Here is a 27142-nt window from a genome sequence, read left to right as displayed (position 1 = left end):
ACTATGATGTAGAATACATATCGGAACATATCGGAATGTAAATGCAGACTACAACGGTATTTGATACGATAGAATGCAGTTAAAATGGCTATGGCGGTTAATATATTGAATTGATTATGAAATATTTGAGCCACTGACCCCTAGAGCTTCAAATATATGTTGAATTGTGTAATATGGATTAGCCATGGTAGAAATGTAGAAATTATTTGAATGGTATCTTTGGAATTTTACATTTCAAGAGTTTAAATTTAAAGTGGATTTATTTATTTTACTGTAGGGTCTATGCTGAATTATGCACGAGGCACAAACTTGTTTTTTTGCGATTTCATTCTATAAACATTTGAAAAAAAATTACCACTGTAAAAAACTAATAGAAAAATCTGAAAACAATTTGGTGGTTTATAAAATTGCCAAAATATTTAACAAATATAAACCAGCTGATTTATTCAGCAAGTTCATTGTTAACGGCTGTATAGTCTGGTGATGATTTATCAGCTGATCACATGTTCCTTTGAGGTTTTCGTTCTATCCAAACAATATTTTTCATGTATTTTGTTACGTAGTAATGTATTTCTTTGGAATATAAATGGTTGCCCTGTTAATTTTTCACTCCAGTAAAAGTATATTATTCTATGTATTCATTTTTTACTCTATTCCAATTTCAAAGGGGCAGTACACTTTCATGCTGTTGGTAAATTTGTCGTCGTTATAATGCTGAGAAAACGTTATATTGAGAGTTGGAAAATTGATATTGATTATATGATGGAAGGAGGAATGACAATCTTTCAAGGGGCAATCGGCGAAATCATGTAAACAAGAGTTCTAGTGATTAGGGTCAAAATAAAAATAATTTATATTTCTACAAACTTCTTAAAATATTAAGATTAATCGAGTGATTTATTTTTCAGATTACGAGTTTAGCCTAGTATTATCCTCAAACAGTTAAATTGCTAGCAAGTATACAACAAAAGTTCCAATTGAATACATTGTAGTTTATTATTGCAATCGTTAACCATTAGTCATATTTCAATTCTATATAGGCCAATAAAGAAAATTATATTAAAATTTAAATGAACTATTTTTGAAGGGAATTAAGAGGGTGGGTAAACTTTATGCTCTAGGTAATAAGTGTCAAGAGATTATTGTTATGTTATAGATGGATTTGAACCAATCAACAATAGTTTTACTCGTATGTGCACCGGACGTTGACTAGTTTTTGAAAACCTGTACATTTAAACTTTATTTGTTGTACTGAAAAAGTATAAGAAAAATGATAACAGATAGTACAATTAAAATCTTCTCTTTAGTTGGCCAAATGTAAATCGAGATTCATAAAATTGAATTAAATTATTATAGCTATTGCATGTCCCAGCGATATCTCTGTAGTACATCAATCAATGTTTCATTTATTAGTAAAGCCTACGAATCAATCAGCCTAGTAGTCAGGTGAATTAATATTAAACGTACGAACGCAATATAAGCTAAATGCAATGGCCTAGCTATTGAAGTTATAGCTTTGTACGTATTAATGTTCTAAATTAGTTATAATGAATCATTAAATTGTATTAAACTGAGATTAAGCTGATATCTCTTCATTAAAATGCAACGAAATTTTGTAGTGAGATATTTTAAACGCAATACATCAATTATTGTTGTAAACATTTGTTTAGATTTATGCAATGACAGATTAATTCACTCTCGCATTAAATGCCTAATGTGTTGAAATTTTTTTTTAAAAATAATTATACAGCACAGTTTTTAATTTAGACTTTTAAACCAAACCGTCCATCAATATATAGTTTTCTTTAACATTAGTTAAGTATAATTAGTATCAAAACTAAGTGGTTATTAACCTCAAAAGGAGATCTAGAAGTATAACATTGTTGATTAAACAGCTGGGCCAGTGCGTAAATATAATACAAGGGACAATCAACACCAAAGAGTAAGACTTGATTCAACAAAAGAAATGAGATCCACCACCAACAAAGAATTGATGTGAAACGATCTTATCTTGGTATTCAACGATCCATTTTATAAAACATCAATTTTAATTAAAAAGTCAAAGTTTAACATCTTGTTTGGATTAGTCTTAGCTTTCAATTTTATAAGACGTTTGGTAACAGTTTGGCCAGTCAATATATTATACAGGGTATCCCTGTTTTCTTTACCGAAATTTATAAGGTATCATTCCTGGATTAAAGAAAAACTAAAATATCACGTTAAAATTTCCAAAATTAGAAATAATACCTGTACAGCCACTATTTGGTTTGCGATTTTCAAACTTGCTTATTTTATGTGATGAAATGGTTATCAAAACCAGCTTACAGGCAAACGACGAAGGCCATCAATTTATTGTTAAAATATGGGTCCTTATTCTGTGTCACGACAATTCTTGAGCAAACATTAGCGATTACTCGCGAACTTCTATTGCAAACTGTATCAAGAAAATGTCTTTTGTATCAATAAAATGGACTTTTTGCCAAAAAATAACCTGTTTATAAAGTCTTCACCATTTTGGGAACTTAGCAGTTTTTTTTATACTTTTAGATAAGCAGTATAAGCTATTAATCCATTTGATTTTATAGCTTAAACAATGTTCATTTAGCAAAAGCTGCAAAGCTTATGATCTGATCACAACTTAAACAATTTAGGCTGACACTAAGTAACTTGGCGAGAAGTTTCAACTTTACAACTTCTCTTTAGACCGATATCCATTCCTTGAGTCAAATTTTAAGTATCTAAATACACTATATACTTCTAAAACGAAAAAAATCTGGTAATCTATAGTAATAACCAATCATATTGGTTTAACTCACTGACGACCTTAATTTTTATACCTCATTATTTATATTGTATTTTATTTGTACTTAACAAGCATCACTCGATATTACAAACCGTTTTCCGATTAATATGGTGAACAATAACAGGGGGACATTAGGTACAGTATGTATAGTGCATGAATTCGAAATTGTTCAGTTTTAATGAATCTTAATTTAAAATATAAGTTCAATCATATAAATATTTCATTGTTTCTAATGTTTGTGTAACTGCCTATTCAACACACATGATCATTTGTATTGTATTTTTTCTTACAATTTGATGTCATATACAATGTATGCATAATTAATATCATTTTTCTAGTTTAGTATCTGTTTTTTACAGTTTACACAAAGGGCTACCTAATCGTTATAAACATCTTACGATGCTAAGCCCAACAGTTAAAATAGGAACATTATGCTGTGCAAAGCAATTTGTCGAATAATTTTATTTTGTACAGGTTTCAAAAACGTTGTTTAAAGTTGAATAAGACTTTTCTTCAATAATTAATAATTCTTTTTTTGTAAGTACTGTAGTTGTAGACTATCAATTAATTGTTCATCTAAAAGTATTTTTTTTTAGTTTTGTTGGAGTCATATAGGAAGTTGCTTGAATTAAATTTAGTATTAGGGAGATGCCATGGCGAATAAAATGTCATAAATCCTTTAGGAAGACATGAAGTTTACGATTACAAGTTTAAGTGTTCACGATTCGTGGCGCACATTCACTCCACGGCGACTACCGCCAAAACTTTACCCAACTCCCGCCAAACCACAACCCTTCCCTTAGGCACGTGAGGTGCAGTTCATATTCATGTAGTAATATTTTCTCAAAACTCATCATGCAGGACTGAACTAAACACCTCATTACAAAAATTAACTAAATCAGCTATCTAGTCCCTTAATGATCTATTTAATAGTTTAATACGATTCCTTCATTTACCTACCTCTTCTTGGATACATTGTATTTTTTTTAGGAATACTCATTAAAACCCTATCCTAATACTAAAAATCTTTAAGTTCTTTTCCTTTTTCTTAAATGTATTGGTAATTGCTATCAACAATTGATTGTGTATATACATTATAAATTTACATAGTCTTTAATAGATGTATACGATTCGGTGTGTTTTAAAATTAATGGATATATAATATTCAAGTCATTGAATTAGCTTCCGTACGCATAAAAAATCATATACCACTAACATCTTGAGAAGTCTTTTAACTAGACCAGAAAAACTTACATATAAAATACACTTTTTGTACATTTTTTACACTTAAATCCATCCAGTAGTTGTTGCAGAACAACCTAGATTAATTGAAACCTTTTGATGACCTTGAAAAATGGTTAGTTTTCATACGATGAGTAAATAGTCGGGTTAAAAATATAAATTAAGTCTGACCTTTTATACCCTGAGTAATTTAGTTTAGTAATTAATCGTTAGTATATTTGATTGGTTACATAAAATTTCAATTTTTTTAGTTAGTTGTTAGTTACATCTTTTTTTACAATATAGCTGTTTGGAACTGGAAACAGCTGTCCTTGAACATGATTTAGCTTTTAATCACATGTTCCATAACAATACAGCTAGCCCTTTATTCAATAACACAGCTTGACAATTTATCTCATCCAATTCCCATCTTTCTTTCATATATGGGTTTGGAAGCGGCATACTAATATGACTGCGGATTATATGCGTTTGATATAATGGAATGCAGTTTGTATGGGTATTAGAGGGTTATTATATTGGCTTTAATTATGAAATATCTGACATTTTAGCCATTAATGTGTATTACATCTCCTGCTTAGTAGCTGCTGATATTATAGAAGACCTACTGATTTATTTTAGTTTTTTATTTTACAAATTAATTTAAAATTAATATTTTTTGCAATTTGATAAAAAAAATTATTTTGAAGGCTTTTGCATGTAATTGACAAATTATAGATGTACTCTGTGTATTCTGTTGACTCAACCTTTCAACCTTTCAACTCACCTACATACCTAAGTCAGTTTTCCACAAAAAGTAATAACAGGATGGAAAATGTACCTCCTACTATTTTAGGATTCGGATTGTGTGATTGGAGTATTATAACAGCAATTCTTCTTAGACTTAAAGTAAACGTACTAAAAATAAAAAGAGTCGTAAATCCAATGTTTGCTCCGGATGTCAGGAAATCAATGTTTTCCGTAGGGACCATAGAATATTCCGAAGAAGCTTTCTTGATCAAAATATATGTTTATAGCATATTTTCGTATTCCTTCTACAAAGTAAGCTATCAATAAAACGTATTTTATAGCACCAAAATATACCAGGTTATTTATCGTTTAGTGATTTTGGTTGTAGCTGTACTAATCTAAAGGGAATGTGAGAACGATTCACACAATTAAAATGTTGTTAGCTAACCAAACTAAGGAAATAATTTTCGTAAGCTATAGACTATACCCTTAAAACTATACGTACCCAATTCCTTTACTAATAATTCAATTAAATTAATACATATTTTAATTAACTATATTATTTACAATTAATTATTTAATTTAGTTAAATTAATATACTTGAAGCTTCTTTAGGCTTTATGAGTTTTTGATTTTAAATAAATGTATTTTTAACTTATTATATACATGGTTTTTAATACGATACAACAAGTGCATTGGTCAAAATTGTGTAATCAACTCAACAATATCCAAGTTGATACAGTTACAATTTGATTAAAATATCAAACTAGTGCCTATTCACCACAACCAGTCTGGGGATTTATTACACGGTCAATCACTGCATTAAACTTATTAAACATATCAAAGCCATCCAGTTAAATATGCTTTACTCAAACTGGGTTCATGCAAATTTATATTCTACAAATTTAAAGTGTTCGAAAATTATCTAGATTGTATAATTTAAAGTAAAGTGTTAGTTTATTTTTTTACTATGACTCGGAAATGTTTGTAATCTTTAATGAAATCGTAAATGGTTTATTTATTTAGAAAAAGGTGAAATTTGATGACGATGTGACGATAAAATAAGCACTTTTATTTATATAAGTATTGTGAAAATTATTGGTCGATTAAAAAAAATTATCTTCTATAATATTAAAACGAAACAGTGTTTTTTTTTCTTTCACGATTCTGAATCAACCACTCGACGGAATTTCATGATTTTTGTGTTGAAAGAAAGATAATTTTGAGAACTAGGGAATGTCGAAGCCATAATTTTAGTTTAGGGTCCCAGTTTTTTAGAAATTAAGTTTTAATTTTTAAAAAGTCTAGCAGCCGACGCTAAGATTCTAAACTAGCTTTTGGCATAAAATAATTTGTTTAACATAACAGCTGTAAACATTCAGCTTCTGTGTCACAAATTCAGCATTTGGATAAAAATGTAAAGACATACTTTGGGTTGACTTATTTATACTATGTGTAATGCTAATCATTGATACGTTCAATTCTTCTGTAAGAGGATGTAAAATACTAGGATGTTCAAATTATTTTTTAAAGCAATCTTTGTAATCTTCGATTTGTTTTAGAGCAATATAATTTGTTTTAACTAACAGCTGGTTAAATATAAACTATGGAACTATGATTTTATTTTATTTACTCTTATTTTGTCATTGATTATAGGAAATAAGTAAGATTAGTAGAGATAATTAGACCACAGTTTAAACCACAGTTTTAACCAAAATTAATTAAACCACAGTACAAATCGAGGCTCTGTACACGAGCCTTAATAAAAAAGGATAAATGCAAATTATTTTACTGCTCCACTTTTCAAGGAAAGATTAGAAAAATAGCAATGTTTACATGTCTTAATTCTTAATGGTAGCTTTTTGTTTACAATTAATGTTTGTCTGCTTTAACTTCGTTTGGATTATGCCCGGAAATATTGATGTCATAAAAGGAAGATCAAGAATAATCAGGAATCCCGATTTTAAATTACCACCACAACCTCAGCCGGGCTTTATACAAAGATATACAGATGGATGACATAGATTGAACACAACGTCAACATTGACCTAGGATACTGCAATTAGACAAACCATCCTTTTATGAAATCGTGTTCAGTCGTGGTTACGTTTAGGGGCGCCTATATCAGCGCCCCCAAACGTGAAAATATCACTTTTATTTCAACTATGAATATATTGTTTAAATTAACTAATATGGGAAATTACGATGTACGTTTACTCAATGAGGGTGGGTAATTATCAAGGATAGAACTGATAACGGTATGGATAATAAACATTGACAATTACGTCATTAGCTTTACTAGCGTGTTTAATTTTTATATTCCTACTACATGTGACCAGTTCTTTTTTTTTCAAATGAATGTTATTTGAACCAAACAGCTGTTTCAAAACAAACTGTTATTGTTTTTACTTTTTTTTGTTTACACTTATTTATTTAGCAATTAATGCAGTGAAATTGATATAAAGGATAGGTGTGACGATTAGTTTTGATGTTAGGACACCAAAGTTAAATTATGTGTACTGTGAATTTTATTGGATACTATAGTTTTATTTTAGGTCGTTTCTATTCAGACCTACTGGAAATTGTGTATAGGCTAGTAGTTGTATTTTGGTGATAATAATTATGGAAGAGGCAGGTATGCCATGGAAGGTGGTATCGTTGACTAGGTCTATACACTTCTCAATTGACTATTAACTCTCTCTACCGTAGGCTACTTATGGGTACACTTCCATATCCGTTGGCACAAACAACCGAATGAAAATATTGATCGATATATCGTTTGGTTAGTAAGGTAAGGTTAACCTAACCAAACGATATATTGAAATAAACAATCGAATACCTAATCAAAATTACTCATTCGGTTGTTTATGCTAACGGATATGGGAGTGTACCCCTACCGTACTTATAATCAGTGTGCGTCTGTGCGAATCGGCTGCAAATCTCACGCTTTTCAACGCTTTTCACGTCGTAAAAATTGCAGAATTGCTGTTTTATTGTAAAATTATCGGATTTAAAATGCATATCCTATGATGGAATAAAAACGTATTTGGTCACACGACATTTGTTAACAAGATGATTTTTCACATTAAAACTGCAAGAAACTTTGCCTTTATTAGTGTAAACTAGCTGATCTGAATTGTACACGGTTTTAACTGACTACTGAATTCCCGTGCGTAGGACAGGCTAACACCTTGTAATGACTTATAAATAATTCTTTATTATATTCTTACAAATAAAAAAACTCCTCTACAGAAAGTATTTTGGTTTTATTTCATAAAAATACAGTGCGCACTAAATTAACAAATGTACTGAAAATTTTTCCCAAACTATTATTTTTTTAAACGAAGGATAAGTAAGAAAACCCTGAGAAAAATATTAGAGCTTCTCAATGATTTCCAAAGTGAAATCTGTAACCATTATGTCATATTCCCATTAGTATCATCATGACTCAAACTTTCTGAGATGTGTCACTAGTCTCTCATACAGACGTGAGTTACGAACTTGTAACTTTGAATTACTGCAACACTTGTACAAGTTTAATGCTAAAGTTTCAGAAGTGCCATTGCATTAATGTGAATGGACACAATCCATTCACAAAATATATGTGGTTTAGGAGGAAGGTTTCCTGGGTTTCCCTGCCACTATTTTTTTTGCTAAACGTATGAATCAGCTGATCAGCTGTTGGCGGTTCCAAAGTTTGTTAAGGTGATGTGGGGAGGAAATCGCTTTCCTTCAAACTGCCCTGATTTTGTGAACGGAGTAATACAATTTGGTTGAGTAAAATATTTATTTTAATAATGTGAGTATTTTATCAACACTTTTAAATGAAAATTATATTTTAGATGTATAAACCAGACCCAATGAATTTTGTTGCAGCTAAAAGTTTTGATTTACAGTATCTTTAAATTTTAATTCATTCATTGTTCTTTTCAGGTGAGGAATACCAATTCATTCTCTACTAGAAATGTAAGTTCTTTTCCATTTTATTTTTAAATTCCAACAAATTCTTAGATACAGCCTTTATACGTTAAAGTGGGTTGCTATGGGAAATATTGCAACATTTAATTCGTTAACAGTTGGTTATCTAATTACCTAAAAAATAGAGAGAATTGGAATAGCTTGTATAGAAATTGGGGTATTTGATCTTTCATAATTGTCCAGGAAATTTATAATTTTTATAGTTGTAATCAATGTGTCTGATAAGTTCTTACAAATCAAGCAAAGCCTTGTGACACGAAAGATGAGGTTTTTTAGAAAACTCCCTCGCCAATTTAATATTTTTTTAAATTTTAATAATTTTTAAAATTTTTCATTCAATGAAAATATTTTTTTTTATAAATGTGGACAAAATACTAATACGTAATGCAAACTAATCTGTTAGTGCATATTGAACTTAATCCTTGTATTGAACACATATGTAATCACCACAGACAAGTTTGTTTAATACAGTTATTACTAGGCAGGTGTATTAATAGGCTTCTATTTGTTACAATTTCCAAAAAGTTTTCATAAATAACACATTCGACAAATTAACAAACGTCATTTAAAATGTTATAAATTTATAGACAACATGAACGGATAAAAATAATTTGAAGTAACATTTAATTCCAGATGAATTATCTGTGCAATAAACTTTAAAACCTGATTTAACCAACTACCTAAATTCTATCAATTCCTTTATTCAAATCTGACGACAGTTTGTTGGAATACACGACTAATATTTGTGCAATATATTACAGCTATACCAAGTCCATTCAAATTTGTAGCTAGTATTTCAGACTAAAGTAAAGTAGTAAGTAATCAAAGTTATCTAATCAAATATACCTGGCAGCTCAGGTTACAGTTGCTTTTAATCACTAAGAACTCTACCCAGTTACCAATCAGTAATTAACTTCATACTAAATATCGATGATACTCATGTTGAATTATGTCTTCTAAAACATTAGATGATATTTTTTATTTAATAAAGAAGTAGGAGCTGTTTTACAATAAACAAAATGTCTTCGAGACTTTAGGAGTGCCTATATCCAAAAACCTATTTTACAGATTATATCGTCTATGTATATGGTTATTGACATACAGCCATAATTTACAGGTAAATTTGATTCGAGTTCATGAAAATATTTTTGAATTTAGTTGGATCACGATTTTTCCTACCGTCCTCAAACAGTTTTTGGATAAAAAAAATCTGAAGTAAATTCTAAATGTTTGATTAGAAAGTTGATGTTATGTCGTCCAAATGTTAAGCCATAGCCTCGACATAGTTTAAACCTAAAAATTTTTAATGCCACAATATTTTGCTCAATATTCGGTGTTAAAAAACAACAAAATGTTCATAGGTGAGATAGTTTTTTTTAGTTCTTAACATATTACGAGCGTTTTATAACCAGTTTAACTATTCTAATTTGGTAAAAAAGAGAAAATACATGTGCCAAAACATGTCTCAAAGGGGATTAAGTATTCACGCACAACTTTTCAACCCCAACAAACTTTCTGACCTGAGTTTACCTCAGAGGTACAGTCAGCTTCAGTGCCTTAACCAAGGGGAGAACCCCATCTTATAAATCTTAACACCCTCTACTCAGGTCAGCAAATTACACCTTACATCTTCTTTACGCCTCTAAATAAGAATTGCCGCTTACATAATGTTTGTGCTGTAATAGTTCAAAGGGTTAGACTGATTATTAAATATATTTAAACGTTTTACTGCATTTTATTATTTACGTGAGTGAGTTTTAAAGCATTAATGATCATGTAGGTTGAGTTTTGTTAAAATATAGCAAGACAGAACGATAGAACTGATCAACGAATGTATCTATATGTATTTATTTGGTGTTGAAGGGGTAGTATATATCATGGTTTTTGTCTTAGAAACTGTTATAATCTCTCAAATTTCTTAGACTTGATTTTGAAATTCAAACAGACGACACCTTATTAATTCTTAAGCTGGGTTTTCCTAGGCGCGGAAGCGGAGAGCAGAATTGGAATTAACATGGCATTCCGCTCCGCTTCTAGGAAAACAGTAACATTAAATTGCCTAAGACAAGTGGAGTCCGCTCTCCGCGTTCCTCTCTCCGCTCGCCGACTCCGCGCCTAGGAAAACCCGGCTTTACGGGAAAGATATTTGGATAACTGATTTGTAAGGTATGGTGCACATTTTTTACGTAAAAACTGAACTTGTTAATATCTAAATATTGTATATAAATATTATTATATTGCATGAAAACTGTAGAAAGTAATGTTACATTCCATCTAAACAATTAATATATTGCAATTCGAGTACAAAGTATACAATTTAGTAAAATAAAGGCAGTTGAACTACACGTTTTATGTAATAATAAATTTCCGCTCTACATTTTGTCAGACATAAATTTTAGAACAACTTCCCTTGTTTAGTTGTATATGTTTGTAAAATCATTATATACAGCATTACATTTCCTTCCTCTTGTTATCTCTCATAAAAAATATTCTAACCACGCTACTTTTATAGATTTTTTTTAAAATAAATAAACATTTTGTATGAAAGAAGCTTATATAACAAACCCAGTTTTCGTGTTCATTTTATAATTACTGTTCATTGTTGAACAAACATAAAACCTAAAGAAACTTAACACCAAGAAGTAATCTCTTATTCAACAATAGAAACAAGATCCGCCACCAACAAAGAATTAATGTAATAAACCGATCTAATCTTTGTAGTCTCCAATTCCCTTTAGAAAACATCGACTTGATTTACATAGCTGAGACATCGACGAGCTGTTTATTAAGCTGGTTTTGGGTTTCGTTTGATTTAATAGTTTGTTTTGTTGAATAAACCTTAAAAAAATATTTGAATGAAGTATTGAATAAATTTATCTACAAGATAAAATAATTAAATTAAAGTGTTTTTATACGCCTAAACATTAAGTATTTATTGTTTTGTTTGTTCCCAATACAAATCGTGTCCCAAAACACACACAATACACAATAAAAAATCATAAATACATCACTTGAAAAAAGGTCTTATGTTTATAAGACAAGCAAAAGACGAATAAGGTTAAGGCTTATAGTGCAGCAACGACCCGGTTTTGTATTCTACTGTTAATTGAGGAATATATATTTTCCACTAGCAGACAATTTATTTATATTTAAAAGGTTAATAATACAGGGTGTTTTTTGAAAAACTTGCATCTTTATTTATGTAAAAACCGCAATAGATAGAAATATGCAGTTAGCGGGAATCATCTATTGACGTAGGGGCCCATTTTTTTTAAATTCAACGTTACATTCACATACCCCCCCTTTCCCCCCTGCCGTCAACTTAATTTTTTTTAAAAGCAAGCTACCCCTTGTGACATATCAAATGAAAGAGCATGAAAAAAGAAAATGTTTGGTGAAAAGAAATTAAAAATCGGCTCATGAATTTGTGAGATAATCCCCCCCACCTTTTCCCCTACCCATAACTTTTATTTTTTATAGCAAGGTACCCCTTGTGACATATCAAATATAAAATAAATTTCACCAAACATTTTCTTCTTTTATGCTCTTTCATTTGATATGTCACAAGGGGTACTTTGCTATTTAAAAAAGTTAAGTTGTGGGCAAGGGGAGAAAGGGGGGGAATGTGAATGTAACGTTGAATAAAAAAAAAATTGGGCCCCTACGTCAATAGATGATTCCCGCAAACTGCATATTTCTATCTATTGCGGTTTTTACATGAATAAAGATGCAAGCTTGTGAAAAAACACCCAGTATTTCTAATGGCTGTCTGCTAAGCCTATGTCGGTCTAGACTGAAGCGGAAAGCCATGAACCCAGAGGACATGCAATGTTCCGTTTTACACGCAAGAACAATATTACGTTTCAGAATGGCCGTGTCAGACGGTATATATTTAGCTCGCACCGACTTCAGGGGTAAACCATTTTAAACATAAAAATCCTTTACATTAAAATTTGAAATAAAATATAATTTATAAAAATAAATAATTCTCATCTTTACAAGAAACGTTAACGTAAATACTTTTAATTGAAATGGCGACCATACAAAGTAGGTATTTTGTAGGTATTTTAAGCCAAGTATGAAAGAAAATGAGTGTAGGATGAGTGGCGTGATCTTGTAGGCTTGTTAGTGACTAAGGCTGACATATTCCTTAGACACAGCTGTTAATTAAAAGCCAAAATAGTGGCAACTAAGGGACCTACAGTTTATAGTGGAATCCGAATCACATTTTGCCTTGGTATTAACGAATTGGTCTAATTATCAGGACACTACTGCGGATGGTCGCAGTACTCACTAGTGTGGACATTAATCCACATCAGGGAGTATCGCATCCACAGTGCATGCATATACATATCCACATTCGTGACCAGTTGATAGCAATTGCACCAACACATAAATCGTTTACATTATTACCCACGTATACAATACAGTTTTTATTCTCATTTGTTATTTTAAAAATAATATAAAAGTTATGTTAACTGTTAGAATTTTGAAATGGAAAGGTTATTCTCTATACTATTTAGTTTATCGGGATAATGTTATAAGAAGTAGTTTCAGATAGCGTAATTGTGTGGTGAGTATCGTCCACAACCAGACACTGGTTCGGAGAAGAAATTTATACTATTTTTAAGTATTACTTATAACAATTATTCAATATTTTAAAAAGTACGTAAAAGTATTTTTATAGATTTTTAAAAATTGCCACATGTTTTTTTACAATAAGTACTAAAGGTATTCTGTGTGCTGTACGATTCGATGCCATTTAGCTTGAAGAATTGAGAACTATTTTTACTTGTCTATATTTTAGACACTATGGAGGTGTATTTGTTTCTGTAGGCACTATTCAGATCACGCTATGGAATGTTAAAAAAGGCTCATCATCAGCAGTGGGATTCCAAAATCGGCGCTAAAGGGAATACATTTATCTTTGGTACTGTGGGATTTGTATAGTTTCTTCTCAATTGACTCTACTGTGGTCTCGAAAACGTTTTATGAAGGTGGATTAACTACATTAAGTCAGGGATTATAAGGGTAGAGTATCCTGCAATGAAGTTAATACCAACATAGCGACGCCAGATAAGGCAGTAGACTTGTAACAAAGGCTTAGAACTTGTGTTTAGTTGATCTGCCTCACCACTCTTGTGCAGTTTACTAAAGACTTTCAGCTTATAAATCATAATAAAATAGGTTTTTACCAACGTAAGTGTGCTAACAGGGCAATAGTTGCATAATTCTCTGATAATAAAATAGTTAAAGAGAGTGCTAATTAAAGTTGTAGATTGAATTCAATAATAATTCTTTCTAAACTTCAAAATACAGTAACTAAGCTATTGTCTTTTCGAACTGAAGATAGGTTTAACTGTATAAATAACAAATTAAACACAACACATTTGTAAAAGTGTTTTTGTGACTAATAATAGTAATATGAACTTAGATTAGTGGTTTATAAAATACAACTGTACTTTTTAAAACATAAGGCTACTCTAAATTAACACGATAAATAATTTCTTATAAGATTTTCCTACTTGGATCTTTTAGTATGGAAACTTATTCCAATTACAGTAAATTAATGAAATAGTAACATTTACAATCAATTTAGTACGCTATTCTCCTTTTTGCTACACCATACACAAAATTTATCGATTAGCTCTTACATAACTGATTGAACAATTATGTATTTTAATTTTATAACAAATTCATCGGCTGAAAAGCTGAGGGTCTATTAAAGTTGTCGCCCAACGGATATATTGAGATGGACTAGTTGTCACAAAGGAGAAAGGGCAGAACAGCTGACTGAACACAGCTGTGAAACCCATCTGGACGGAATGTACCACAGGTGTATTGTTAATTTTACCTTGAACTAAGAACATTAATATAAAATTTTCATTATAAAAATGAATGGAAATACAAATTACAAACTAAATTATATAAAATTAATTTTTCAGCGAATGACAGTTATGATGAAAAAACTATGTGCTTTGCGATGCTGGTTTCTTTCCCACTGGTTTAAGCAATGTTATTTGCATAACAGATACCTACTTAAAAATAAATATGTCACAACGTACCCAACACGATGTTTTGAAATGTAGAATATTTCTGTATTCATAAGAAATATAATAGTTTTCTATAAATTAGTGTTTTTCGATATTAAATTTAACGTACGTAATGCGTGAGTAATTCGTACCAATTATTAATTAATACTAGAAAACAATTACAGAGAATTAATATTATGAAAACAAATTACGACAAATAATTCGAAAAAAATGAAATTGAATTATCATATACTCTAAAATGAGTACATTTTGCGCTCACAGTGATTTGAAATAATTCCAACAACGTCCTCTTAATGGTTCGAAACATCCTAGTTTTAGGACATAATATGTGTAATATGTGTATTATAATATAATACACAATAATAGTATGATTGCATTCTTTCCAAGAAAGGAACCAATATTCAAGCTTATTATAGAACATGGTTGAAACTTACACTGATAGACTAGTATTTTACCAAGAAAGTAATATTGGTTGAGGCCGAAGACAAGAGGGGATATTTGAAGAACTTATGATGCTCCAAAGATCAGAAGCAACAGATAATTCAATTCTACGTAGAAGTTAAGGAAAGTAAAGGTCGGTAAGGATGTAGGGGAAGGGAAAAAGTATCTTTTGGACACGAATGTAGTTTTGAAAATAAAGAGTTATCTTTATACACAATAATACAAATAAGTTAAGAAGCTGTCAGTCTATAAAAATTAATTTTGAAAAACTTGTTGTGATAGGTTACAAGACAAAGCAAGTCAAAAAGTGGTTATTGATCACATATATGTTTAAAGGATTCATAAGTTGAATAACTTAAAGAAGCTGTTGGTGGCTTATTTTTAATTATAGTTTTAACTGCAGTGTTTTATCTGTTTGTATATTGCTCTAAATTGTTAAAAAAATATTTTTATCGAAATGGGTTTGAAATTTTTTAAAACCATACTTCATTCAACAGTTTGATAAAGGTTCTTCAATTTTTTAACAACTCTGACATACAGTTTGACAACAGCTTGTAATAAAATATTTTTTTGTTGATACTCTTTTTTATAAGCTCAGAGGTATAAAGGAATATTCATACAAGTGTTATAAAACTCACTTATTATGAATAAAAAACGTGGCTCAGATTACATTTATATTTACCTTTTATAGTTTACACTTATTTTTAAATTTCCTTCATACATAGTTTACGGAAATTGGTTTGCCTTTCATAATACACCCTTTCATAATATAGTTAAAGAACATATTTTTCATTAGGGAAAACAACGTATTTCTTTTGGAATTTCGTTGATTTCGAGATAATTAAATTCCAACCATTCCTAGAAATGCTCGCCAAACTATTTGTTTTAATTACAGTTAGTATTTATATCATAGAATATTATAAATTATTTTCAGGGGTATCAGGCAGAAATATCCTTAATTTAGTAAGTTATAGATCAGTTACTACAATTGAAGCTGATATACTCTCTTCTTGCTGTGAGAGGAAAAATGCTATATTCAACACATTGCTTAAATACCCTACAGTCTTCCAACACTACTGTTTATTTATACAGATTGTGAATTTGTGAGTTATACACTAATAATTTTAAATTTTACCTTAAGTAACCATCCCATATTTTCTACATTATTTATTCCTTTTGAGGATCTACAATACAAATTAATTACAATCCAGTAATCACAATTTGTATATTCCATAAACTCATCTAAGGCAACCTAGATGCTTAGCCAGTGTTTTTAAGGTAACCATCCCATAAACTCATTTTCTTAGTAAATAAAATAATAATAATATTTGCTAATAATGAAGCCTCGCTCTATCGAAATTTGTTACATGACATAGACATTTAAATGAATATCCTCGAAATAACACGTAAAGGAAGTAAGGACCAAAATGAACTCACTCTTTATTGGTCTGTTGGGGACGCAAGGTTCAGGGGTGGGGGAGTAATCCCAATTGAATTTTGAAGGTTAAGGCCTTGACCGATCACAGGGGGAGGTTATTGACCAAGGTGCGTGAGACTAAAACCCTCAAAAAAGTACAAAACTAAGAGAACCAGGAGATTTGTAAACTGTACAGGAAATATAAACTTTCTTTAAAACAATACTTTGGAATGGTATTTTTTCGTAATGCCACCTTTTTTAAAAAGATTTTTTTTCTTTGACATGTGTCACGTTGCAGGAGTGTGAATAAATTTACATTGATACTAGAATACGATAATAGATTTCTTCTTATGTAAGCGATGTAAAATTAACATCTTTACTAGTATCTATTTTAAAAGACAAAATTCATCGTCACTTGGTTTTCAAACTCACATTTGGAGCACATAATTCACAATAAAATTTTGAATCTTGTGCAAAGTAAATACAAATCAAATTTTAAACTCGAATTTCAACCGTTGCTTTTGTTATCGTCTGTTGTACGAAACGATGATATGTACTTTTAATTTGGTTTTCTTTTAGTTCGTTTTTCTACTTCGTAATTTTTGTCCCTTCGTTTCAATTTGACTGCTTCATACATCTGTTGTTTACTGTAATATCCCAAATTCCAAATATTCCCTCTTTGCTCAATACCTTTTGGGCCTTAACTTGACTAAGAAAAATACTTACGTTAATCAAAACTACCATATGATAAAAATTTTGATGTTAGGCAAAGTATTGTTTGTGTAGAGTAATGTTAGTCAGGAAAAGTCAGCTGATCAAAATTTGTTTGTGTATGGAAATTTACGATTTTCGAAGATCTCAGCTATAGGGAAATGGGCTATTTTCAAACACAGAGTGATAAAAAATTGTTTAATGGCGAGGGAACACGAAATGGCAGATTGAAGACAATCAGAGCTTAAAGTACAAATCATTTAGTGAACTTTTAAATTTAACGCCACGGGACTAAGACATGCTATTTATAGCTTAGCAAAACTAATACTCAAATATTACACTTACAACTAAAACTCATATCAAATGACATTCTGGCATATTCTTTTTTGTTTATAAAGGTAAGTTTTATAAGTTTTATATTGATTAAAGGAGAACTAGTTTGAGAATGTTACATAAGCCACAAAGACACGGTCAACCTGCTGAGGAACGTCATGCATTTAAACAACTCTGTTGCTGCACCAAGGTTGAAACTGAGATCCCTGATCTGAACACGTATATTGATATTTATACGACTGGACTACGGCCATTGTACAAATTTAAACCTTTTAATATGTTTAACAGTGTATTGTTATGCTATTGGTAATATTAAAACTTGTTATTTGATTCATTTCCGATATCTAAGACTACTTGAATTATTTTGATATGATAAACAGTAAAATTCGAATGTTCAGTATGTGTTGGCCACAGCAGAAAATAAAACAAAAACCTATGAAGTGAAAAATATGATAAATACAGACAAATCAAGGGGTTATTTGATGTTAAAAATTAGTTAGAAAAAACCTTGGAGCAAGTTCTGCCAAAGAAAATAGTCATACAAAGATTTAAGAAATGTATGTTAATGCATAATTAATACTACACTACATTGCATAATGTAGTTGAAGTTTAAAAACTAAATATTCATACTCTATAATATCCAGTTTTATAAAAATGAAATTGTACAGTTAAACTGTCTAATTAAATTTGAAATTGAATACCGTATAGTCATTCTCTTAATACTTACCACAATGAATATTACTTACTGAATGGCATGAATCAAAAAACTTTGTTTTGTACTGCAGTAAAGATAAGTGGAAATCGGATGCATTTTATAAAGCATTGCGTTCATGTATCTTGTGTAGCCATGGACAACCTCTCAGCAGCCAATGGTGTGGAACTTGAGTTTTGATATATAACCACCCCTGTAACAGCAACTTTAACTTTGGTTCAATAATTCATTGGCTGTGGTGTCAACGCAGAAAAAAATCGATTGAATTTATTTTATAAAATAAAAGGATTTTCTTGGTTTCTACTATAACATGGTTCTGTACCCTTTTTCAAATGTGTAGATAATTATAATAAATACTTTTTTTATACAGGGTGTCCGGAACTCTCTACTAATATTTTTGGGCATTGCTCCTGGGTAAGAAACATACCTAAATATCACATTTAAATTGTCCGGAAGTCCTTAGTTACTCACACAGCCGCCCCTTTGTTTTTTTCAGTTATTAATTTTTTTCTAAAGAATGGTAAAACATACGAAATGGAAACTTTGCACAAACATTTATGACAACTAGACAAAGCTACAACAAAATTATGACGATTTTTTAAATTCATTAAACAAAATGGCGGCCATTAAAAATTTTGTTCCTTAAATAGCTCAAAAACCGTTGATTTTATAACATTTTAAATGGCCGCCATTTCGTTTTATGAATTTGAAAAATCGCCATATCTTTTTTTTCTAGCTTTGTCTAGTTGTCATACATGTTTGTGCAAAGTTTCCATTTCGTATGTTTTACCATTCTTTAGAAAAAAATTAATAACTGAAAAAACAAAATGGCGGCTGTGTGAGTCCCTAAGGACTTCTGGACAATTTAAATGTGACTAGTGTACCTGTTGCTCGAATTCGAGCAATTGCGAAGCATTACAGGCGACTCAAAGATTATGGAAATACTCACAATCTACGCAACAGTTATATATAAATAAAATCTTGTATAAATATCTTATCTTTTTTCAAAAAGCTGATCTTGTTTTTTTAGTGATTTCTACAAATTCTTCCCTCTCATGGCCGCATTTTAGGTTGATAACGATTATAAATGAAAATAAACATTATTTCTATTTCTTCCACTTCGTTGTGTTCTTTGAATTTGTCTATGTTTCCATTGTTTTCAAATCGGTTATTTCAATGATTGTTCAAGAAATGTAGAACAGTGTTAATTCAGTTTTATTTTTAGCCTATATCAAATTGTCCAGGATTTCTCGCTCTTTTCCATTCTAATAATTACACCAACCCAAGTTTCGTCAACAGATGCAATATGCCAACGAATATCACCTACGTACAATCTCCAAGAAGTGGTAAAAAAGGCAGAAACCAACCCATACAATAGATATAAGTTAACTCCAAAAGAAATCATTTTAAGAGTTACTGTGATATTAGGATTTTCCACTGATTTGGTAATAGAACATTATATTGCAAAACATGACACGATGCAGAAGAAAATCCATTTTAAAATAAGAAAAACCCATTGCAAATACTGGACTTCATTTTGACAAATTCAATAAATCACAATTTAAATATTAACAGCTGTTTCATTAAAAAGTAGTGTAGAATTATGCATATGGTCGTAATGTAAACAAATCTGAAGAGGCAACTTTAAAGGCTTCTGGGGCAGAGCCCCAAGGGAATTTACCTCGTTCCTCTTTTGATGGCTCATCTACAGACCAAGACCTTTCTTTAGAGACCCCTACCAAGTTTCTACGCCCGGCCGTTCTCTCAAATTAGCTGTGACAAAAACCCCGTTTTCCTCCATAAGAATAACATGGGATGGGAATTCAAAGGCCACTGGGGCAGAGCCCCAAGGGAATTCACCATGTTTCTCTTTTGATGGCTCATCTACAGACCAAGACCTTTCTTTAGACACCTCTACCGAGTTTCTACGCCCAGCGGTTCTCTCAAAATAGCTGTGACAAAGAAAAACAGTTTCAAATTAATATATAGATATTTATGTATGTTTCTTACCCAGGAGCAATGCCCTAAAATATTGGTAGAGAGTTCCGGGACACCCTGTATAGTGTGGCCTAAAACATTGGCATTGGTGTTCGTGTAGGCTGAATTCCAACTTGAAACTAGTTACACTTAATTTTTTATCTAATATTTTACCATTTATTATTTCACCTATTTATCCTACTTAAAAATTTGAACACCATAAAATAGACTCTAATGTAGAGTAAAGGAAAAAATGGAATACATCGAACTAATTTTTAAAATACTTTCAGGAAAGTACAAAATTCATCCCAAGCTAATATTTTACCGTCCAATATTACCTAAATCCTCAATACCCATTATTTCTACGATAATTTAATTGCGTCATACACCAAGTAAGCTAGAACAATGAGGTAAACCCCCTCATACCCAGTTGCCTGCTATCAGTTGAAATTGTCAAGAGTTAATTCAAACTATTTTTCAATAAATTGACAATTTTCAATAAATTGACAATTATGGTGTACTTTGATAGCAATTTAGATGATTTTTTACCATCCGTATATTTTTATCTCAGATCATTATCATTGTACGATGCAGTAATTGATGCTATATCATCAAACAATTGGTTCCAAGGGGTAACGTATGTTACTATCCCATATGATCGTTATTGTAGTACTAAGCACTAAGGGTTGTAGGGTTGTGGTTGCCTGATTGGTTCTGGTGGTTGTTATCTGACCATCAACACATTTTCCTCCTCCGGTTGTTATTTGCGTTCGTTATTTTAATTAGTAGCCGCATTCGTTAGTGCCGTAAGACTACATTGCTGATTTCGTTACTTTTTTCGTATCCGACATTAAAGGCTACGTTATGTTTTAGCCAGTTTGTTATATTTTACTGCTTAATACTAGATGTGTTCACCCTTTTTGTAGGATTTTAGTTTATATACTTAAAAACGGACGTTAGGTCAATAATAAAACAAATATTTCATTAATGATGATAGTATAAATAATAATGCCTTAATTCCCGTGGTTGTAAATTGAATAGCAACTGTCATAAAAATATAGGACCAGTCACACAACATTCAATCATAGTCAACCAGTAGGCTAAGTTGAGTTTTATTATTTTTCTTTTTTTATGGGTTTAGTGTGGAATATTTGTGGCAACTGTTTTAAATCTTATACTTATGGATTCCTCACTTATGGAATTGTTGGAAGAAGTTCAAGTTACACGTAAGGAATGGCACTTCCACTCTGTAAATAAACACGGAAAAGCATATTACCTAAGTATAAAATACCTTTAATGAAATGCAAAGGTTTTCATAAATATGCGTTATACAAACCCTAACCTCTAAATATTGAACATGACATCATTAGATAACAACCAGCCCTAGTAAAGAAGGGACGTGCCACGTTCTACTATAGCCCATTATTTGGGTAAAGGTCGGGAATGACTGTTTTCAATCCAAAAGGAAATTCTGTAGATAATTTCTCGTATTGACGATTGAATTTTAATATACTATTCAATTTAACGTTTATACTTTTCATTAATGTGGTTTCTAGTATTTTTTAATTTAGTTTAATATAGATTTTATTAATAAATCACCCAAGTTTCACCTTAGTCTATATATTACATCATATATATTGTCGTATGTATTGTATTCAATCTTGACCTTTGCTATACAATGTAAATATTGTCTGAAAGCAATAAAGAATTATTATTATTATTATTATTATTATTATTATTATTATTATTAACACAACAGCAACACACTTAAGCTTGATTTGATCTTAAGGAGATACATTCCGGGCGATTAAACATTGTTATCTGATTAACTGAATTTGACTGTATTTGTAAAAGTGAAGTAGACCAATTATCTTCATACTGTATAGCTTTTAACTTAACTTTTATTTTTGTTTCAGGACCTCAAGATCCTGAAAATAAATAACGTAAGTCTACATTTATTGGTTTAATTGTAAACAACCTTACAAAATCGGTTTAGTTTTTTAGTAAAAATAGTATCGCATATTTAATTTAATATTTTTATAAAATAAAGGTAATTTCATAGACATTCATACTTTCATGACAATTTTTTAATGGTTGGAAATATAGGCTAAATTTACTGAAAACTAATTTTCAGTAAAAAGATTAGACTTGCAAAATATGAAAATATGTTTTAGTTTATATAATACCATCACAACAATCTCGACGCATCCTTAAGATTCCTGACTCCTGGAGTTGTGTAAAGAGGGTCTGCTTGAAGAAGGCAAAGCACTCAAGGAACCCTTATGTGGAAGGACACTTTCCATCTGGCACTTGAATATTTGAACCCTTTTCTGTGTTTCTTTTGATCGATTTGCTAGCTAAATCTTTAAGAAGAAAATACTTTTTCATCCTTGACTATAGTTTTGATATTTATTGGTTTTTCTGTATTGTTACCAGGTCCAAGATTTAAAAGATAATTTCTGCGATAAAAGTAAAACAATTTGGTTGTTTTCTATATATAATAGGACTAAACTAATAGGACGACTAAAACTTCAATTCGTTAATGTCAACACAACTTGTTTTATTACACTGTCCTAGGTGAAAATGATTAAGATGAGATAATTCCCCAAATCCATGATAAAGATAATTCGGTATTGAACAATGATAACACTTTTTTTTACAAATTTTCATTTGAAATAAAATCAAGAATTATAAATGTGCATGTGAAGTTTACAATGAGTCAAAAATTGGTTACAATCATAAGAGCTTTAATTAAAAATAATTTATATTAAATTCAACAAATTTTAACTAAGCATTCTGTTTTCTAAGTATTAATGCATTAATACCTAGAACCTTAGGCGTTCCGCCAATATATCCTTCTGCCATTATTGAAAGAGCTTTATTTAAAAGAAAACCCCACTAAAAGTGAATGTGCCTGGGATTAACCAAATCCTTTCCATACCAAACTCTAATTCTTAAATTTGAATCAAATCCGACTTAATTCTTTTTGGTAGTAGCATTAAAAAAATATCGCATCCATTTAAGGGGGGCCCATTGAAAATAATAACACATAATAAATATATTTATTGAATTTTAGCGTTTTAAAATCCAAGTTAAATTTTTTACCACCCTCAGTTATATATATCACAGGATTTATTCCAATTGATTATCGCTATGTGTGTTCTTAATATTTTGATTATTGTTTTAACAAATAAGCTAAGTAATTGTCTGGTGATAAAAAGTTGAAAACGAGTATTTTAAAAACAAAGTCTTGTTTATTTAATTATTACCTTTTTCAATCTTACTGTTATCATTTTAGATCCATTATAATCCATTTCATTTAAATCTATTGCCTATGTTCTTTCAGGGATGGCTTCAGGTATGATCACATTTATTAAGTTATATTAAGTAAATCGTTATATTTAATTTTGATATTTCATATACGTATTCATTATTTTAGTAGTTATTATTATGATGTATTTTATTCATTCACATTTTTTATAATAGAATTATATACGGTAATTATTATTTAAATATTATCTCAAAACTGCATATAAGATTTAACCCTAGATTTTTAAGTGAGATGATTTCTATGTACTTCGCTTTTTTCGTATAATATTGGTTTTTTTTCTAAAGCCATACACAAACATACCGTGAGTAGCCTTGATACTTTGATTTTGATTATAATATTCGTTTAACTAATTAAGTTCATTGATACGTTTTGATAATCAATTATATAACTTAAAATTTTGTGTACTTTTTTTAATCACGTTAAATATATTTTAAACTTATATATTTTTCAGATTTTACCATACATAATTACACGTAACCGCCATATTTAATACTGAGTTTATAAGATAAACACGAATCGATCAGTAAAATAGGTTAATTAATGCGTTCAATCCACATTTCAGAAGCTTAATTAGTGCCATTGGGATAACTGCTCAACTGCTTGAAAATTTATATCCTTTTTATTATGAAAGAGGGAAATCGACGTTTTTCAGCGTTGGATATATAAAAGGTGACTCTTTTCACAAGGAGGGGGTCCCTTCTGTCATCCACCCCCGAGCTAAGCCACTCACTACATTTCCTTCCTGAGGACACTTCCTGTAGGAGAATGGCTCATTTGTCAAGCCCCCTTACTTACAGGACAAGAAAAGAATTTAATTTACAAACCATGTATGATGCAGGGGTGGTAGGTGTTTTTTTTATTAAATGCTACTCGAAATATATTAATCTACTGAATTTTTGTATAGAGATTTGTAAGCAATAAAATGAGTTTATATTTTCGTATTTAAATTTGGAAGATAAAATTTAAATGGATTGTTATCATCTATAATACTGCAGGAGTCAATAAACAGTATTTTATTGATTTGTTAGTAATACATGTTTAGCCTTCATTGGATTAAAAAAATACCAACACACTTGTATCTTTGTAATAAAAATAGTTTAGTTTTTAAGTGCCGAATGGCTTAAGTCGAATGGATTGGTGACCGAAATGATTTTCAACAATTCACAATATTACTGCGTTGAAACAATGTTATTTTTAATTTTTAAACTGGCTACAACCTTAACATAGTGTAATGTCTAATTCTATTCATATTCAAACGTTTTTTTATCCTTTAGGTAATAACTCGTAATTTTGTTTCAGATTGCCATGTGAGGGTGACGCAACAGAGTAGCGGGATGTCCGCACTATGACATCTGTTAATCTCTTTCGGATACTACTTCTGTTATTTGCTGTCTCAGGTAAAACCTATGAATACATCTTTTATTTACTACAAATAAACCGATCATCAACTGTAATATAACCCACGTCCCACAAATAAACCGATCTTCAACTGTAATATAACCCACATCCCCCATAGAATGAAATTTGTTTGTAAAAATATGTAGAATGACGTCTTGAACAGCATTGGGCGTGTTATGAAACCTATGGAAGGCAATTAAAAATATGTCTAATAAATATTGAAACAACCTAATTACACTTAAGCCTTCGACTCACAAACGTAAACCCATGTAAAACATGGTAAGTAGTGATCGATTTTGATTGGATACTCCAATTTTTTCCCACTTATAATCTTTCTATATCTGTTTTAACTTTCCGTAAAACTATTTTAAACGTGGATATTAACTACACACATATACAATGTAATGGTTCTTTTTGACCATATTTAACTATCAAGTATATTTGTATGAAAACATTTTAGAATTAATATGAATACTACACGCAGAAAATTGTAAGACTTTTTAAAAGTCACACTGAAATTTTAAAATTCCTTCGGAATGATATTCGGATCTTACTTTTAGTCCCGGGGCTACAACACCATTCAATTTCATCCCAGAAGAGTCGGTGAATCAAATAAAGAACATATTGGTGCAAAGGAAAGCAATGTCTGGTGATGAAATTTCCCCGCCTAAAGAAATACGAGTATTGTTAAGGGCCTATCGATTTCACAGCCTCGGATGAGGGAATTGAAAATCAAAAGTTGATTGCTTTTGAAAAAGGTTTTGATGTTTACTCTTTTGGAATGTATAATTTTAGAAAGCACTCCTTTAGAGTTTTGTTTTTAATACTTCTTCACTGATCAGTATTAACATCGACTGTAACAGAAGTGGCCATTCCATTTCAATTTCAAAGTTTAAGCCAATTTTAGAATACATGATAACTAAATATATCTGTCGAATACAATAGATTTTGATACCAAACCAGACTGACGTGTTATGTGGCAGGTTTTTGCCACATAACCTACCACAATTCTAAGAACAAAGTGTGTAAATAAAACTTTAGAGAATAGGAATAGGACTCTGTGAACTTTGTTCTTTTTTTATAAAAATATGGTTAGAGCACGTTTGTATAGAAGGACTGCAGTATACGAAGTTAAATGGTGGTACTTTTCCTTATGTACCTTTTTATAGCTAAACTAAAAGAACTACTTACCTTTTAAACTAGTTTTATTGTAAACATCATCACTTATATAGGCTAATAAAATGATTCAACTGAAAAGTATGCTACCAATCGCATGTATGGTTTCAGAGTACAAAATGTGCCTTTGTGGTGAGATCCTGACCCCTCGTCAGTACACGGCGTTGTCTGGGGATCTGAGGGTGGACGTTCTAGGAGTCTCCAGTCCCGGATGTGTTCAGCTATTGGAGCGACTGAGAGATGACCAATACTCAGTCCTGGGTACCGTGGCCATCATGGGTACTACCGTGCAGGAGCCAGGGGTGCCACTACATCAGGTATGTGGAAAAAATCCACACTGGTTTATGTGTTATTTTGTAATGGTTGAAACAGAGATTATTATGAATTAACACAAAAAACCTGGTCTGGTTAAGGCGGATGACGGATATAATCTTACCATTTGCTGGCATTTGGTCGCCTCTTTGCAGCCATCTTCGGAAAATTCAAAGGAACAAATACCACATGATATCACAGACAACTAGTAACAATCTGTAACTGTTTTTGGCACCTATTCCACCTAATTGCTCTGAAGATAGGTGTCTACAACGATGGAAGACTTTCAGTCTATAACACAGTCATTTTCAGAAGGTCTTGTTTAATCTACAGAATAATGTTTTAGGTCGCAAAGTTCTTTCTTCATATCTAAGGATTGTTTAGTGGGTAACAAAAAAATTAACAAGTTTTGCAGCCATGCTAAATCAAGTGTTTTCAACTTTAAGAAGAATATCATTAACCCTCAATATTTTAATAATTTAATAAATTGTTAAAGGACTTTTTTTGTAATACAAAAAAAAATTCTGATACA

General features: G+C 30.7%; 1 protein-coding gene across 1 annotated transcript in view; it reads left to right on the top strand.

Moving 5' to 3' along the window:
- LOC128992100 (uncharacterized) overlaps nt 1-27142 on the top strand; it is a 241320-nt gene that overhangs the window by 191877 nt on the left and 22301 nt on the right. The window contains exons 3-5 of the mRNA XM_054415509.1: nt 22310-22336; nt 25024-25121; nt 26410-26615. Of these exons, the coding sequence (XP_054271484.1) occupies nt 25070-25121; nt 26410-26615 (258 nt within the window). The 5' untranslated portion in view covers nt 22310-22336; nt 25024-25069. The remainder of the gene's footprint in view (nt 1-22309; nt 22337-25023; nt 25122-26409; nt 26616-27142) is intronic.

This window comes from Macrosteles quadrilineatus, unplaced genomic scaffold, assembly GCF_028750875.1.
Source record: "Macrosteles quadrilineatus isolate MER2022 unplaced genomic scaffold, UCM_ALF_1.0 Scaffold_4__1_contigs__length_99947679, whole genome shotgun sequence".
NCBI classification, from domain to species: domain Eukaryota; kingdom Metazoa; phylum Arthropoda; class Insecta; order Hemiptera; family Cicadellidae; genus Macrosteles; species Macrosteles quadrilineatus.
Note: the sequence above shows the minus strand (reverse complement) of the source record. Positions and strands in the feature narration are given on the sequence as shown.